Raw genomic sequence first — 14,863 nt, 5'->3', positions numbered from 1 at the left:
CGGATTAGCCCCACACCAAAGCTCGGTGGCGCACCACGAAAATCAATCAACCATCAAAATTCCTCCTCCAGGACCCCACCACGAACTTGACCATCGCGACAACCCGCTTCGAAACAGCAAACCTTTTGACGACTACGATCGATCCCGAGACCGGTGCCGACTCACACACGATAAGAGAAGAGGTTTTCAAAATGGCCACTCCCAAGACCAAGTACGCGGCCCCCCACACCGCCCCCTTTTTGTCTGAAAAGTGTGCAAAAATAGCTAACGCCTTTTCCCCTCAGGCACGACTGGGCCGACGACGAAGACGTCGAGGAGACCAGCACCGAGCTCCCCGCGCCCCAGACCATCAGCAACAAGGACGGCACCAAGACCATCATCACCTTCCGCTACAATGACCAGGGCCAAAAGGTCAAGACGACCCGCCGCATCCGCTACACTACGCACACGGAGAAGGTGAACCCGCGCGTCGCCGAGCGCAAGACGTGGTCCAAGTTCGGCCTCAGCGCCAAGGACCCTGCCGGCCCGGCCCCCGACACGACGTCCGTTGGCGAGAACATCATCTTCCGCCCCAGTACGAACTGGCGCAAGGACGAGAAGGAGCAGGGCGAGGACCCCAGCGCCCAGGCCATGAAGGACAAGCTCAAGGACAAGCAGGTCAAGTGCCGTATCTGCAACGGCGAGCATTTCACGGCCCGCTGTCCTTACAAGGACACCATGGCGCCCGTCGGACAGGATGTCGCCGACGTCGCCGCGGGCATGGGCGACGAGCCGGGTGCGGCCGCCGCGGCTGCCGGTGGTGCTGGTGTCAAGAAGGGAAGCTACGTCCCGCCGGCGCTCAGAGCGGGCGCGGCTGGCGGTGCGGCTGCGGGCGACAGGATGGGCGGCAGCAAGTACGGCGAGCGGGACGACCTCGCCACGCTGCGTGTCACCAACGTGCGTCTCCTCGGCCCTATGCTTTTCGGACACATGCTGACAAAAACAGGTTTCGGAACTGGCAGAGGAGCAGGAGCTGCGCGACATGTTCGAGCGCTACGGACGCGTCACCCGAGTATTCCTGGCCAAGGACAGGGAGACGGGCCTGGCCAAGGGCTTCGCCTTCATCAGCTTTGCGGACCGGGGCGATGCCGTCAAGGCCGCCGCCAAGATGGACGGTTTCGGTTTCAAGCACTTGATTCTGAGAGTCGAGTTTGCCAAGAAGGCGGCCTAAGTTTGAGGAGGAGGAGGAAGAAGAAGAAGAAGAGCGGCGGGGGATGCGGTGCGGTAACGACGACGGTTCTTTTGATGCTACTACTGGAGATACGGCTACGGCAACGGTATAAAAATTGGCATCCCAGGGGGTACGGTAGTTTATCCTTTTTTTCTCTCTCGGAAATGCGAAGTCATGATCTCACGGGAATCTAGAGTCGTCGGTAAGACGAGTGGCCAATGACATGTCAGCCCTGGATGTGTTGAATTCGAGTGTAGGGGGGGCTAGGGGAGGGGGGGCCTCGTGGATTGAAGAGGGACCCCGGCGCATGAACGGATGTTGCAGAGTTTTCTTTCCTGATCATCCCTTTTTCACGGGCACATCATACATTGGCATGGGTCGCTCTTGGGGGACGAAAGAAAGAATGCTACTAAATTCAGGCAACAGAAATGCAAAAGCAGGTATCTCTGTGACGGGAGGCCTCCTCAAATCCAATAACCGACTCCATTCCGCCTTTTCCTGCCAACATCAAAACAAAGCAACGATACCTAACTAGACCAATACTACAAAGAAGATTGTAACAACCGCAGGAAATACCAGCGGTACAAAACACAAAGAAAAAGGAAAAAAAAAAGGTGAAATAAAAGGCAAGACTTCGACAAGACGCCGAATGAAGAGACCCAAACATAGCCGCCGGATCCTCCCTATCTGGGCAGCTGGTTACATGTAGTGTAGTTGTTTATTACTAGGAGAGTCCGTCTGTATGCTGGCTCCGTCATCATTATCTCGTCCAAGGCCGTGAGAGGCGTTGTTTTCAAAACCAGGGTACTAGTAGAGTGTGTGTATATGTACACGAGCGAAAGGAGACAAGGAGAGGTAAGGAAATGGGGTTGTTGATATGGCGAATGAAGCGAATGTGGGGTGCCCGGAGGGCGAGCGAATGTGGTGGCGAGCGATTGTTGCGGTTGATGTTGATGTAGGGTTGTCGATGAAGTGGGCGCTGTATTGCGCCGGCGCGAATAAAGCAGAGAGTCCCGTCGCAGAGGGCGTTTCGAAAGGCGAGGATGCTTAACCAGAGGAAACATTAGGCGCGGGAAGACTAGGCGCGGGAAGACTAGGCGCGGGACGGAGAGAAGCCATCGGCGGTCTCAGTCTTTGATTCCTTTCAACCACGTAATCGATTCGACTCTGCGGATGGTCCATCAGGCGGCAGCCTCTTCGGCAGGAGCATCCTCGGCAGCGGGGGCGTCCTCGGCAGCTTCGGCGTCGGCGGCATCACGGGCGAGCTTCTCCTCGAGCTTCTTCTTCTTCTCGAGGGCGCGCTGCTTCCTCTTGACCTCGGCCTTTTGACGGGCGGCCTCCTGCCTCTCGTCAAAGACGTAGGGGAGCGACTTGACGGCGCTGAGAGTGACGGCGAGGCCGCGGCTGAAGTGCTTGAAGCACTCGGCGTAGTGGGTCTTGGCGTCCGAGAGGTCGGCGCGGGCGGCGGTGGCGCGCTTCTTTGCGCGGTAGGCCTTCTCGGCACGCTGGGCACGCTGGTAGTTGTCCGAGGCCTGGCGGCGGTTCGTCTTGAGGAGGTTCTCCGTGCCCGAGGTGCCGGGGCGCGTCGGAAGCGGCTTGTCGCCGGCGAGAGAGGCTGCTGGGGTTGCGCGGGCCATTTCTGCTCTGGTTCGGGCGGCAGACAAATTACTGGTTTGTTTCTTTTGTGAGCGGTGTTCCGCTTGTATGAACTGGCGTCAGATGTGAGGGGGCTTCAACGAATGAATAGGGGTCAGTCAAGACACTTTGATGAGCAAAACCACATGCCGAAGGGGTTTGGGGAGAGCGTTCTCGCTGCCCAGGCTCGTCTTTATACAACTGCCGAACGATGCTACCATTGTAAATAAAATAAAAACGCGCCCGAGGAGAAATTTGACCCAGGAAGGAACCCTGTGTGTGGTGGGTTATGTTTTGATGTTGTCATTCTATAAATTCATGCAAACGGCCGGCGTACCCCGGATAGCAAGCGCGGATACTGGCTAGGGATGCTAGACTTGAGGTTGCTCCGTTGCTGCAGTTGCTGGGCAGACGAGTGGTTGCTGGCACTGTTTTGGTGGCATGAAAAGCGAATCAAACGCGTGGCGCGCTTGGATTCGCGTGAATTTGCCTGGGTGAAGTTTGATGGGAGAGGTTCATGTTGCTGCTTTGCATCGCGTGGGAAGGCGGGCATGTCCTTGTCTTCGGTTGCTGGCTCCGCTTGAAGCTCAGTTCTAGAGCCGAATCCGCTGCCAGTGTACGCAACGGGAGCCCGGTTTGATTATTCTGCGGCACTTGCCTGGCTCTGATACGATCGTTTCCGCGGTTTGGATAAAGCTCGCGCGATTGATACAACTAGATGGGGTCGGGGGTTGATTCGACAAGGTATGTGTTGACGGAGACACAACGACCAGCTTATCGAGATCCTACCTCTTATCGGCACGTGCCGGACGCATGGTGATTGTTTCCCTCGTCTGGTCCGAGCGTCACACACAAGAAGCGGCCCTCGCTTAAAGCGCTCCGAGCACCCTGGAGCTAGAGCGTCTTGGGTTTAGATAAGCTGCCAACGCTACCGCAATGCCCCGCATCGGGGTTAGACTTGGCGGCGTAAGGAAGGTATTTGCAGGTTGCCTCAGGTATGGCGCACAAGAGCTGCATCTCGCACTCGACAAAAGGAAGACGCTGGAAGCTGATAGAGTGAAGGATTTTCCCACCCCCAGATGCACCTGGCTAGGGCAGGGGAAACTCAGAGTGCACACGTGGGGGCGTCTGAGACACACTCTTGTCCTGCGTTCGCTGGACGCCCGGTCATTGGAGTCTCAAGCGTAGTTGTAGGCTCAGCCTTCCTGCCGAACTCTGTGTGTCCCGAGAGCTTCTTTAGATCGGATCTGCCCCGAAAGGAGCCCCCGATTGGGCCCGTCTGCTAGAGCTGTGCTGGCTCTGTGTCTGGATTACCCAGCGTCGATGGTCTCTGTGACGGACGATGCTGGGGAAGCTACAAACCGATCACATGCTAAAGTCCACGTATTCAACATTCAGCGGGACTGGCGGGCATTTTCAATCTAAATTCGCTGGCTGGTGGGGCCTATTTCTACGGTGCCTTCCATCGGAAACCACCAGCTGCACCCTCACCCTTGTCCGTGACGTTCGCCCACGTCGTCTTTTCTCCCAACAAAACCTAAACCTCTCATTCTCTCTCTCGTCCAGATCCTTCTATGCTCTCTTCTCGTGCGCACAAAAGGACACTTGTAACTCTCCAACCTCTTCACGCTGTATTTAGACACTGGCGGCTCATGGACTGCCTGAGCAACAGAATCACCTTCGCACTTCGCCCTTACCGACCCCCTTGTGTGTGAATAACCTCAGGACGTCGGCCACTTCGACCGCAATCCCTTCGATGAGGATGAGCTCCTCTACTGCACCCGCTGTCAATGATGCTGGTTCCCTCCGCCAGCGCCAGGGGCGCGCTTCCTCTGCTGTCGACAGCGAGGAACTAAACCCCTCGATCGCCAACAGCGACCCCTCCGACACCAGCGGCCACCTTGAGCAGAAGCCCAAGAAGACCTTTGGTCGAACTCCAGATGGCACAGGTGAGCTGCGCTGCTAGCTTGATGTCTTAACCGGCTGCTGACTGTCGTCCGCTAGTCTTCACCGTCCCAACAACCCATGACATGGTGTCGCAGTTGCTTGACCCGAGACAGCCCAAAAACCTCTCCGACGTGCTCGTGTTGGCCATTCTCGCCCTTCAGATTGGCGCGGCCTACTTCCTCCCAAGCAACTTGAAGCGCCCCATATTCGCCCTCGTGTTTCTCTTCTGGCGAGCCGCCTACAACATTGGCATCGGCTACCTCCTCACCATCCAGTCAAACCACCGCAGGCTGGAGACGTGGGCCGCGAGATGGAAACTCTTTGAGCACCCTAGCTCGGGCAAGCAGCCGAGACCCTGGCTCTATAACATGCTCAAGCGTGAGCTTGAGGCAAAGATACCCGAAGACTACGAGTTTGAGAAGGCCCCCATGGAGTACAACACCTGGCTCGTCTTCCGCCGTGTTGTCGATCTGATCCTCATGTGTGACTTCGTGTCCTACTGCCTCTTTGCCATGATCTGCGGTCACACTCCTGCCGGGGAGAGCCCACTCGTTGGTGTTGGCCGATGGGCCATCGGCGTCCTGTTGGTCCTCTTTAACCTGTGGGTCAAGCTGGACGCCCACCGAGTTGTCAAGGACTACGCTTGGTATTGGGGAGACTTCTTCTACCTCGTCGACCAAGAGTTAACCTTTGACGGCGTGTTCGAGATGGCTCCCCATCCCATGTACTCAATTGGCTACGCTGGCTACTACGGCATCTCCATGATGGCCGCGAGTTACGAGGTTCTCTTCATTTCGATCGTTGCCCACCTTGCCCAGTTCGCCTTCCTGGTGGTTGTGGAGAACCCGCATATTGAGAAGACTTACAACCCTCCGGCCCCACGGAAGCGTACCGTCCCGGCCCACATCGCTGGCCAGCCAGAGTCTTTCGACGCCAAGTCCCCCGACGCTGACGAGATCCTGGTCGACCAAGCGCCCACGCCCCAAGAGGCGCCGACCCAGGTGCACAACATGATTGGTCTTAACAATATCGACCTGTTCCGCATCACGGACACGTCCGTCCTGCTGCTTGGGTTCTATCTGGCAGTCTTGACTCTGGTCACTCCGTCAACCCCGCTGTTCCAAGTGCTTTTCGTTCTGCATGCCCTGTTATGGCGTGTGTGGTATCATCTAGGCCTAGGTGCCATTCTTGCTTGGCAGTCTCGTAACAAGTTCTGGACAAGACACTTCCTCAAGTACGGTGAGAGCCATGCCGAGGCCTGGAGCCAGTGGAAAGGCATGTACCATCTGAGTTTGGTCATGGTGACGGGCTCCTTCATGGCTGCTTGCTGGAAAATGTATTCGCTGCCCGAAGATTGGGCCTACGGCTGGGTCCTCCTGAAGCATGTTGTTGGCGCCGGCCTCGTCGTTCTTCAGATATGGACGGCTGCCAGTGTCTACGAGTCCCTTGGGGAGTTTGGCTGGTTCTATGGCGACTTCTTCTACGATTCGACCGCTAGGCTGACTTACAAGTCCATCTACCGCTTCCTCAACAACCCCGAGCGCATCTTCGGAACCGCTGGGCTGTGGGGATCTGCTCTGATCACCTGGAGCAGAGCTATCTTTATCATGGCACTGGTCAGCCAATTGTTCACGCTGGGCTTCATAAACTTCATTGAGAAGCCGCACATGCAAAAGATCTATGGCAGAAGCGTGCGACAAGAAGCAGGCCTGACTAAGTTCATCAAACGCTCTCTCCCACCGCCCGTCCAAGGCTGGCAGCGCGGTGTTGACAAGGTGATTGACGACACGGCGCAGTTCATCGAAGAGTTCCTCGATACCGCGCGTCCCAAGTTCGCGTCCGGTATCAAGACCATTGTCCGCGATACTTCAGCCTTGTTCAACAAGTACCCAGCTCGGTTGACGGTTACACGGTTGTCCCCTGACCTGGCAGGCTTGGACCCAAAGCTTTATTCTCTTTCTGTGGAGGGCACTCCTTCGAGTTTTTCAGCTGCGAATGAGCGGGCAACCGGCAAGGAGAGTGTGACGGCGCGTTTCCACCAAGGTGTTGAAACCATGATCTTCGAGTACGGTTCCCCGCTGAAGGTTAAGTGGCGAGCCCCGGCAAAGCACGACAGCAAGGACTGGATCGGCCTCTACATGGTCACCGATAACCGCTCTAGAGAAGTGACCGAAGTCTCGTCCTTGGGCCGGTGGGTGCCTACCACTCCTGGCAACTACGACGCCGCCACCGCAGACAAGACCATCTTGATTCCCGATCGCCCGGTTCAAAAGAACGACCCCTCGGATCCCGACCTGGTGGAAGGCGAGGTCGTCTTCGAAGGCGATCGGCTGTGGTGGACCCAGGGTGTGTTTGAGTTTCGGTACCATCACGCGGGCAATCACAATGTCATGACCATCTCGCAGCCCTTTGAAATTCGTATCGGCAGGTTCGACGAAGACGACGTCGAGGTTGATGCCACCGGCATGTACGAGAAGGCGGTTGAGCAAGCTTTGTTGCCTCTGGTGCAGAACTGCTGTGATCGAAACCCCGACATCGCACCCGCCACAGTGGACGAGGCATTCGGTGGCCATGTCGAGCGGGATGGCAAATACGCAAAGAGAATTGTCTACGCCATCCACCAGATGTTCGGTATTGAGTTTGCTCCTGCGGTCGTGCCTGCTGATGGAAACGTCAAGAAGATGGCCTGGAGGATCTGTAACGCAAAGCAGGTTTTGGTAAGTCTCACAACGCATCAATACATTTTAGACACTGGCTCACAGCTCGCAGGCACCTTACAGTCTAGCACATTCTAGGGGAAATAGTACTCCCACCACAACCTTTGAGAAAGCATGAGTGCGTTTGAAAATGCCATTGTTTTTTGCGAACCAGGCGCACCATTGAATTTGCGAATTACCTCTGGAACTTGGAATGGAAAAGCATGGGCACGCAACATAATGATCACTATGCCAGGATGGTTGGACGAGGCTCGCATGTCGGTTTTGCTTGACCCGACCAGCGACCCCTCGCTTCGATTGAGAACTGAGAAGGGAAGGGCGTTTGTTTGGCGTCCGTGAGTTAGCCTGAGAAAATAACATACCGCACTGCAGCGATTGGCTTCAACATACACCACGGGCACACAAATTGACAATCTCACCGATCAGCAGCGTAGGCCCCACGAGACACGGCACGGAAGGGCGGCCTCGAGCTCCTGTTGCCCACAATGTCTTGAGGTAAGTCGTACAGAACTACCCCATAGGATGATACTCTCTCGCAGGTTCCATTGGCCTCGAATTTAGGCAAAGGAGAGAGGTGGTGCCTTAGCGTCGGGGTAGCTTGAACCAGGGGGGACTGGATGCTACGCTCCCACATAACAAGCTATAGTGCCGACTATTAAGTGCCGGCCGGGGGTTGCACTAGACATGGTCTGAGTTGGCAGAAGAAGTGTTCGAATTCAGAGCGGGAGCTACCGAGAATCTTAGTCAAGGAAGCTTGAGTCCTACACTCACGGCTAACCATGGGTGATAGCGGTTGGTCGAACGTCTTTGCGTTGCATCGGGACGAAGCTGGGCCAGATGCCATGCCCAGCATTGCCCTCGTACAGCATGCCAGGAATACGCACGCTTACCGCAAGCCAAGGAGTTACGAGTAGTGACCGACAACAATGGCCGGAAACTCTGTGTTATCAAACGAAATTTCGCATTAGGTTCGCAACAGTAGATCTTGGCTTGCCCACACGACTTGAACCAGGTCTTCTCGGATAGGCTGCACTGATCCAGGTACGGATGCCGCAGCAGTGCCATGCGAGCCATAGCAGTTGCTCGCCGTAGCTCAGCAAATGGGTTTGACGAACATCAGAAGCGGGCAAATGCCCACATGCCAGGGTTTCACCGGCACGTGGCTTTGGGCCAACCAAGGCATACAGCCAGAAGAAGCTTCTGTACGCTGTAGATCCGCCTCATAAGAGGCGGGCGGAGAGGCGCCATAACGGGCAGAGGCTGCATGAAATTAGTGCGGAGAGAGCCACATGGCCAATATGTGACGCATTCCATCCAACCGCATCATATTTATGAGTGATTGGCGAGCAAACCCCCAAACTACGGACGCCTGCAAAACGTCGTCTGACTGTCAAATAGTTCCAGCCGGGCGGTCTTATGTAGGACTCGCAGAATTTTGATGGTTGCCATAACCCTGTCAAACCTGTCCACTGCCGGCGGCTCGCTTGGGATGGCCGACGAGGGGGATCTTGAACCGCGACGTTCTGGAGAGCGACGCCATTGCGACAACACCAACCATCTGTTTTCTGTGACAAGAGGGTCATAACCTGGCTCCGTGGCCATTACCAACGTTTTTGCCAAGAAGTCTGTTCTTGAAACAAGATGCCGCACGGCATAGACTGGTGAGGACTGTTCGACAATGCTCTGCTGAGGGCTGTCGGAGCCTGAGACACTTTGGCTATTGTTTAAAGCAATCCGATTTTAGGCCAGGGCGTTCTGCTCGACAGCCCGGCCCGCCCGTCTCACCGGGGATCGGATAGATTAAAACAGGCTGAAAATTTTTGCTGTTCCCCACGACCCATCACAACAACCGACAGCAAGAAGACAGCCACCTCGGGGGATGCTGCCACTTTCAGGCCGGCCTCAAATGGGTGGGCCAGGCCGATTCGCCAACCTCAACTTCCCCCCTTCCCCTCACTCTCCGCCTGACCTCCTTCTCTTCTCCACATTCTCCGCATCAAACACGGCACACGAAAAGTAACCTTCTCCACCCGAACCACACCTCGTCAGAGTTTGTGTGACATTCATTTCGAACGGTGGGGTGGACGGCAACATCCCGTCTAGAAACGAAGGATTCGTCGCATCCAGGCATCACGGTTCGAAATCCCCATTCCCCTACATTCGTCCCATCTCGTTACCGGCTGAAAAAAGGACTTGTGTACCGGCAAGCTCTGGGGCCACCTGGATTGAAATCCCCTTCCAAAGAAAGGGGACGATGGCGGTATACGACCGAAATACCACGCGCCCCCTAACCGGAAGGGTCCGCTATAGGGTAATTCCCTCAGTTACTGACATCAGAGCAGGGTTGGCCTGTTTCCAAGAGTGTCCGCTTAACCCTCCGACTCCGACCACTCCGCCTGCTCCTGGGCTACCACTGCGGAAGTACTGCCCCGCATAGAGTGAGACTGGATTAAGGTTGCTGCCAGAAGCACGGAAGGATCCCGTTCACGTCCCAAGTAGGAAATCCGTGCCCCGTTTCGAGCCCAAGCATCCAATTCGCTGTGGGCGTCCACGGTAAATGACCACAGACCAGGGAACCAAGGTCGATGGACAATCGTCGACATAATTAGAGGATCCGTTTTTGCCCCTGGAATCGGTCCCAGTTTGAATACTGCCGGACATGGGCCGCCTTCGCTGCTCGAGACGTCAACAGCGTCCTTTTCTTCTGTCGTCTCGTCTCGTTCCCGTACTTTTCGCCGTCACACTCGCTCTGTGCCTCGCTCCAGCACTGCTTCTGTGCCTCATTTGTCCATCACACCACCCGTTTACGGACGCCTTCGTCTTACTTCTGCCCAATATGATGCGAGACTTCCTCTCCACTGCAGGCCTTTTGCCGCTCCTTCTTTCCTCCCCGGCCGTAGCCACCCTCCTCTATGCGTCGTCGTACAGCGGGACAATCACCACTCTCAACCTTACCCTATCGGACAACAACTCCACGCAGTCCGTCCTGCAGACCCTCTCATCGTCCAACGGTTGTGCCCCCAGCCCGTCCTGGCTGACCCTCGACCACCCTAACTCGAGGCTCTACTGCACGGACGAGGGTCTTACCACGAATGTTGGCACCGTCTCGTCCTTCAAGACAGGCCCTGAAGGAAACCTGGAGCAGCTAGCCAAAACCGAGACCATCAGCGGTCCTGTGAGCGCCGTCATTTACGGCGACAGAGGTCAAGGCCTTGCCGTCGCCCAATAGTATGTTATCGCACTTGCGTGCCACTCCGTTCCCTTTGGGGTTATATGAAGCAGCCATCAAGCTAACTCGACGCAGTGGAGGTTCCTCCGTGAGCTGGTTTGACATTTCGAACCCGGCCGCCCTGACGGCGGTCAAGTCCGAAACTTTCAACATGTCGGCTCCGGGGCCGAATCCCTCACGACAGGAGGCCCCGCACCCCCACGAGGTGTTACTCGACCCCAAGGGCCAGTTCGTCCTGGTGCCCGACCTTGGCGCCGACTTTGTCCGCGTCTTCGCCGTCGACGGTATCAACCTCGCTGCTGTCGATTCCCTCGCCGCCGCCCCCGGCAGCGGACCCCGACATGCCAAGTTCTTTGTCACGCCCGAGGGTAAGACATACTTATACCTGGTCGGCGAGTTGTCAAATACCGTTACCGCCTACGATGTTACATACCGTGAGAACAAGACGCTCGGCTTCACTGAGGTGTACTCGGGCTCTACGTATGGCGCCGGCAACTCTGCGCCCGCCGGTGCTAGTGGCGCCGAGATTTGGATTTCGGTGAGTTGATCGCTAAATGTAATATAAATCCAAGACCATGCTGACAATTGCCAGTCCGACTCCAAGTTCCTGACCGTCTCCTCTCGCAACGACTCGGCTTTTAGCATCAGCAACCCCGACACCGGCGGTGAGGGCGCGCAGATCCCCTCCGACTCCCTCAACAGCTTTAGCATTAATGCCCAAACGGGCGAGCTCACGCTGCTGCAAAAATTCCCCGCCGGCGGCCGCATCCCGCGACAGTTCTCCGTCAACAAGGCTGGAAACCTCGTGGCTGTCGGCCTGCAGTCAGACAGCCGCGTCGTAGTCATCAGTCGTGACGCCGCCTCGGGCAAGCTCGGAGATATCATTGCGAGCACCAAAGTTGAGGGTGAGGTTACGGCCGTCATCTTTGACGAATAGGGGACTTATGACAAGCGTGGCAATTCTCATTTTGCACGAGACGTATTTACCATGCCCACTGATTCCAAGACAGTCGGATGTATATAGAAACAAGATCCTGCAGGAAGTGGCTGACGGTTGTTGGCCAGACCACCTAAAATTGGCTCCCAGCACCAGGCTGATGGCACTGAGCTAATATGCCCTGATATACGTTGCAGTGGGAGAAGAGACATGCGGAAGCGGAACCCTTGACGTACAAGAGGCGTTGCGCTGCCAATGCAGCCACTTGATCGTACACCCCAATATCGTAGTTCGCTTATGCGGCCGTAATGGTTGGCCTCTCGGTTACCTAGACCAGAAGACACTAGCTCGTTCCTGCCTGAGTTGGGGAGAAGAACAATCCCAATACGGTAACCGAGGACCACTCACGTGTAAGCAAGCCACTGCAGTATTTTGCTCCAAAAGGGCGATTTGGGTGATTTCGAGTTCGGGCGACAAAGCGGTAGCCCATTCCTGCATGCCCGGCAATATTGAGGAGGGATGGTGCGCCTGCATGAGATAAGCTGGATTGCCATGACGGGGCTGGACTCTGGGCTTCTGTTTCTTGGGGGTAGTAACGAACAGACATTGTCAGGAGACGCGACCACGTGAGACTAGCATTCGTCGAGGCAGAAGCGACCCATCAAGACCTGCGAAGCTCCATCCAAGACAACCTTTGGCGCGCATGAGGAAGTGTGCCGTCCCGAAGGCTGTCGTAAACAAACATGACGGAACTCTTGCAGGGCAGTGATACCGTAGCAGTTGTCAAGTAATCACCGCGATGTCACATGCAACCCGTCACCACGCGAGAAGCAGGCAGGTATGTGAGGGACACCACGGGAATGTCGGACGACGTGCGGCTCGTGAGGAACTTGTTCGAAAGGCCTTACGTCGCTCAGAGTTTATTTAGTAGACGGCTGCCTCCGGGTTGGAACCCTCAGCGCGCTGCCTGGTCAGATCACGGCGGCATCGTTCCTGTAGACACATTTACGACTGCTACAGCTGCGAACCACGGAAAGGGTCATTGGTTTGCAAGAATGGTCCTAGTCCCAAGTGCTTGGACCTGGCCGGCACAAAGTCCATTGGCGGCCGGCATCTCGGAAGACATGACAATGCCCTCGTTCGTTTGGCGCTTGATTATTGAAACAAAAGTCGTCGGCAAAAGCATGGTTCGATGCTACGCTGTATTCTGAATCACAGCTCATCGGCCAACATCGACTCACTAACACGGTCGTGACGGGATACTTCGGACACGGCAGAGAGTGCCCTGGTCGGCGACCTGCAGTGAACTGTAAAATGGTCAAGTCTGGTATCGAATAGAATCCCAGGAGCGGGTAGTCGGGAGGGCGACCATGTGGGGGGGGATCTGTTGGCGGATGGTGGCAGGGAATCGCCCGCCCGCCCGTACCCCGGATTCGCGGTGGACGAGGACGGTCCAGCACAAGACAAGACAAGAAATAACCGCCTATTTCCTGGGCGGACCAGGTGTTCAAGAGTTCTGGCCGATTGACGACCCATGTCTTTCCTCGTGATGGGGTCGATGTGTGATCTTACCAGCCGCATGTGGCCTTGTATTGTCTAGCCTGACCGGCTATTGACATGGACTAGGAGAGGACATTGAGAACTCCGTCTGGGAGGCGGCTTGCGATGGTACCTTGGCTTTAATGGATGAACGAGGAGGTGCCTAGAGGCATCAATGCTGCATACCATGGTGGAAACTCGTCTGTCTCATTGCGAGCAATGTCCCGGCACGATGTAGGAGGGTGGCTAATTTACCCACAAGCGGCCTCATCCACGGCTCAAAGTGTAAGAGACCTGGAGGTCATCGATCCTCCCGTTGCTTGACAATGTTAGCCCGTTCCTTTCTCTGGCAGTAATCTAGACGTTTGCTGATAAATGCTACGCATGGGTGGCACATGCAACATCTTCATGTCGGTTGACTAGGTTGAACCCCACCATTCTGCTCTTTTCCGGCGGGTCACTGGCGAGCTGAACGGCGGCAGAGAAGCAAAAGTTGTGTGAGAGAATATGCGCCTGTTGCCCACTTCAACTCCCGAGAAAGGGCGGCTGATGGCTGTTGGTGGATTGGGCGTTCCGTGGCTGCCAAGGACCCTATTTTGATGAGATAGCGCACCGGGCCGATATGGCTGCCGCGTTCCTATGTTAACACACTAAAATTCCAGCTTGTCTATAGTTTATCTGTGCGGCAGGCAAGAAGGCCGCCGTGAAAGCTCGTTCTTACTCGAGGGACCGAGGTTACTTGGCGCGTGTCGAGTATTTCCGTGGCGGAGATGCTCGCGCTGCAGTCAAAGTGGAGGAAGCCGAATAACTAACATCCGCTGTCGGGATAGGAAGGTGGACCAGGTCGAATTCACTCCCCCGTGGTGATACTTGTCATCGGTCATCGGCTTATCCGATGGCCGAGTGCTGCAAAGAGCCCGAGTAAAGATGTGCTAGAGACACGAAGAAGCAACAGGGAAGGAAAGAATGAACCGTCCACAGAATAGAATTGGAGGCGCAGGTACCTGACGGGGAAATTACGGATGGGCAGAGCGGCTGGAGGGGATTGGTTCCCTGTTTGAGCACCGTCATGCTGTGGCCGCCGTTGAAAAGCCTTCACCGGGGATGGAGACGATGAAATTGCGAGCGGGTGTCGGAAAGGCTTGACGCAGGACAGTTGGTGCCAGGTTGTGCGACCTTGACGGACATGGCTGATGAGGATGGGATGATGACGGCCCTCCCGTAATTAAGTAGGTATGATAACTACCAAGGAATGTAGGATATGTCCTAGGTATTGCAGCCCCAACAATGGCCAGTTGTGCGAACTGCCATCTTCACTGCAAGCCTATGTTTGCCCCTTTGATCCTTGGACCACAACAACCTCACTTGCAAGCAATTTCATTGGGATCCATCCCATGTCGTCTAGCCCAATTGTGGAGGACATCCCTTTCTTGTCGGGGCACCAGATGATTATTCTACACCAACCCGATTGCGGCGGATACAACGGCAGAAATCGACGGTACCTGACTGAATACGGGTACATGACTGATGGTGGTCGTCACCCCATCACACCAACCTCGCAGCAAGTTTATCCTTTGCTTGTCGGGGGTTACTAAGGCACCCTTGGTAGCGTCGAATTCCGTCCCCACCACTCCGAGTCCTCGCTGCAG

The 14,863-nt window shown here is 55.8% G+C and overlaps 5 protein-coding genes across 5 annotated transcripts; 4 read left to right on the top strand and 1 right to left on the bottom strand.

The window, feature by feature from the left end:
• Positions 1-191: 191 nt before the first annotated feature.
• EsH8_IX_000640 (translation initiation factor eIF3 core subunit g) lies at positions 192-1,210 on the top strand (the record flags this gene model as incomplete). The annotated part of the gene is made up of 3 exons (XM_083266976.1): positions 192-211; positions 285-936; positions 986-1,210. 3 exons carry the CDS (start codon positions 192-194, stop codon positions 1,208-1,210), a joined length of 897 nt encoding a protein of 298 aa, XP_083130541.1.
• Positions 1,211-2,391: 1,181 nt separating this feature from the next.
• EsH8_IX_000639 (uncharacterized protein) lies at positions 2,392-2,847 on the bottom strand (the record flags this gene model as incomplete). The annotated part of the gene is made up of 1 exon (XM_083266975.1): positions 2,392-2,847. One exon carries the CDS (start codon positions 2,845-2,847, stop codon positions 2,392-2,394), a length of 456 nt encoding a protein of 151 aa, XP_083130540.1.
• A 1,754-nt stretch (positions 2,848-4,601) lies between these two features.
• Positions 4,602-7,627, top strand: EsH8_IX_000638 (phosphatidylethanolamine N-methyltransferase; the record flags this gene model as incomplete). Its single annotated transcript, XM_083266974.1, has 3 exons — positions 4,602-4,794; positions 4,850-7,509; positions 7,562-7,627. The coding sequence occupies 3 exons, from the start codon at positions 4,602-4,604 to the stop codon at positions 7,625-7,627; spliced, it is 2,919 nt and encodes a 972-aa protein (XP_083130539.1).
• Positions 7,628-10,168: 2,541 nt separating this feature from the next.
• Positions 10,169-11,675, top strand: EsH8_IX_000637 (Lactonase, 7-bladed beta-propeller-domain-containing protein; the record flags this gene model as incomplete). Its single annotated transcript, XM_083266973.1, has 3 exons — positions 10,169-10,737; positions 10,814-11,276; positions 11,331-11,675. 3 exons carry the CDS (start codon positions 10,169-10,171, stop codon positions 11,673-11,675), a joined length of 1,377 nt encoding a protein of 458 aa, XP_083130538.1.
• Positions 11,676-12,481: 806 nt separating this feature from the next.
• EsH8_IX_000636 (uncharacterized protein) lies at positions 12,482-12,886 on the top strand (the record flags this gene model as incomplete). The annotated part of the gene is made up of 1 exon (XM_083266972.1): positions 12,482-12,886. The coding sequence occupies one exon, from the start codon at positions 12,482-12,484 to the stop codon at positions 12,884-12,886; it is 405 nt and encodes a 134-aa protein (XP_083130537.1).
• Between the last annotated feature and the right edge of the window lie 1,977 nt (positions 12,887-14,863).

This window comes from Colletotrichum jinshuiense, chromosome 9 (assembly GCF_051148585.1).
Source record: "Colletotrichum jinshuiense chromosome 9, complete sequence".
Classification (NCBI taxonomy): domain Eukaryota; kingdom Fungi; phylum Ascomycota; class Sordariomycetes; order Glomerellales; family Glomerellaceae; genus Colletotrichum; species Colletotrichum jinshuiense.
The sequence above is the reverse complement of the archived record's forward strand: the minus strand, read 5'-3'. Positions and strand labels throughout refer to the sequence as shown.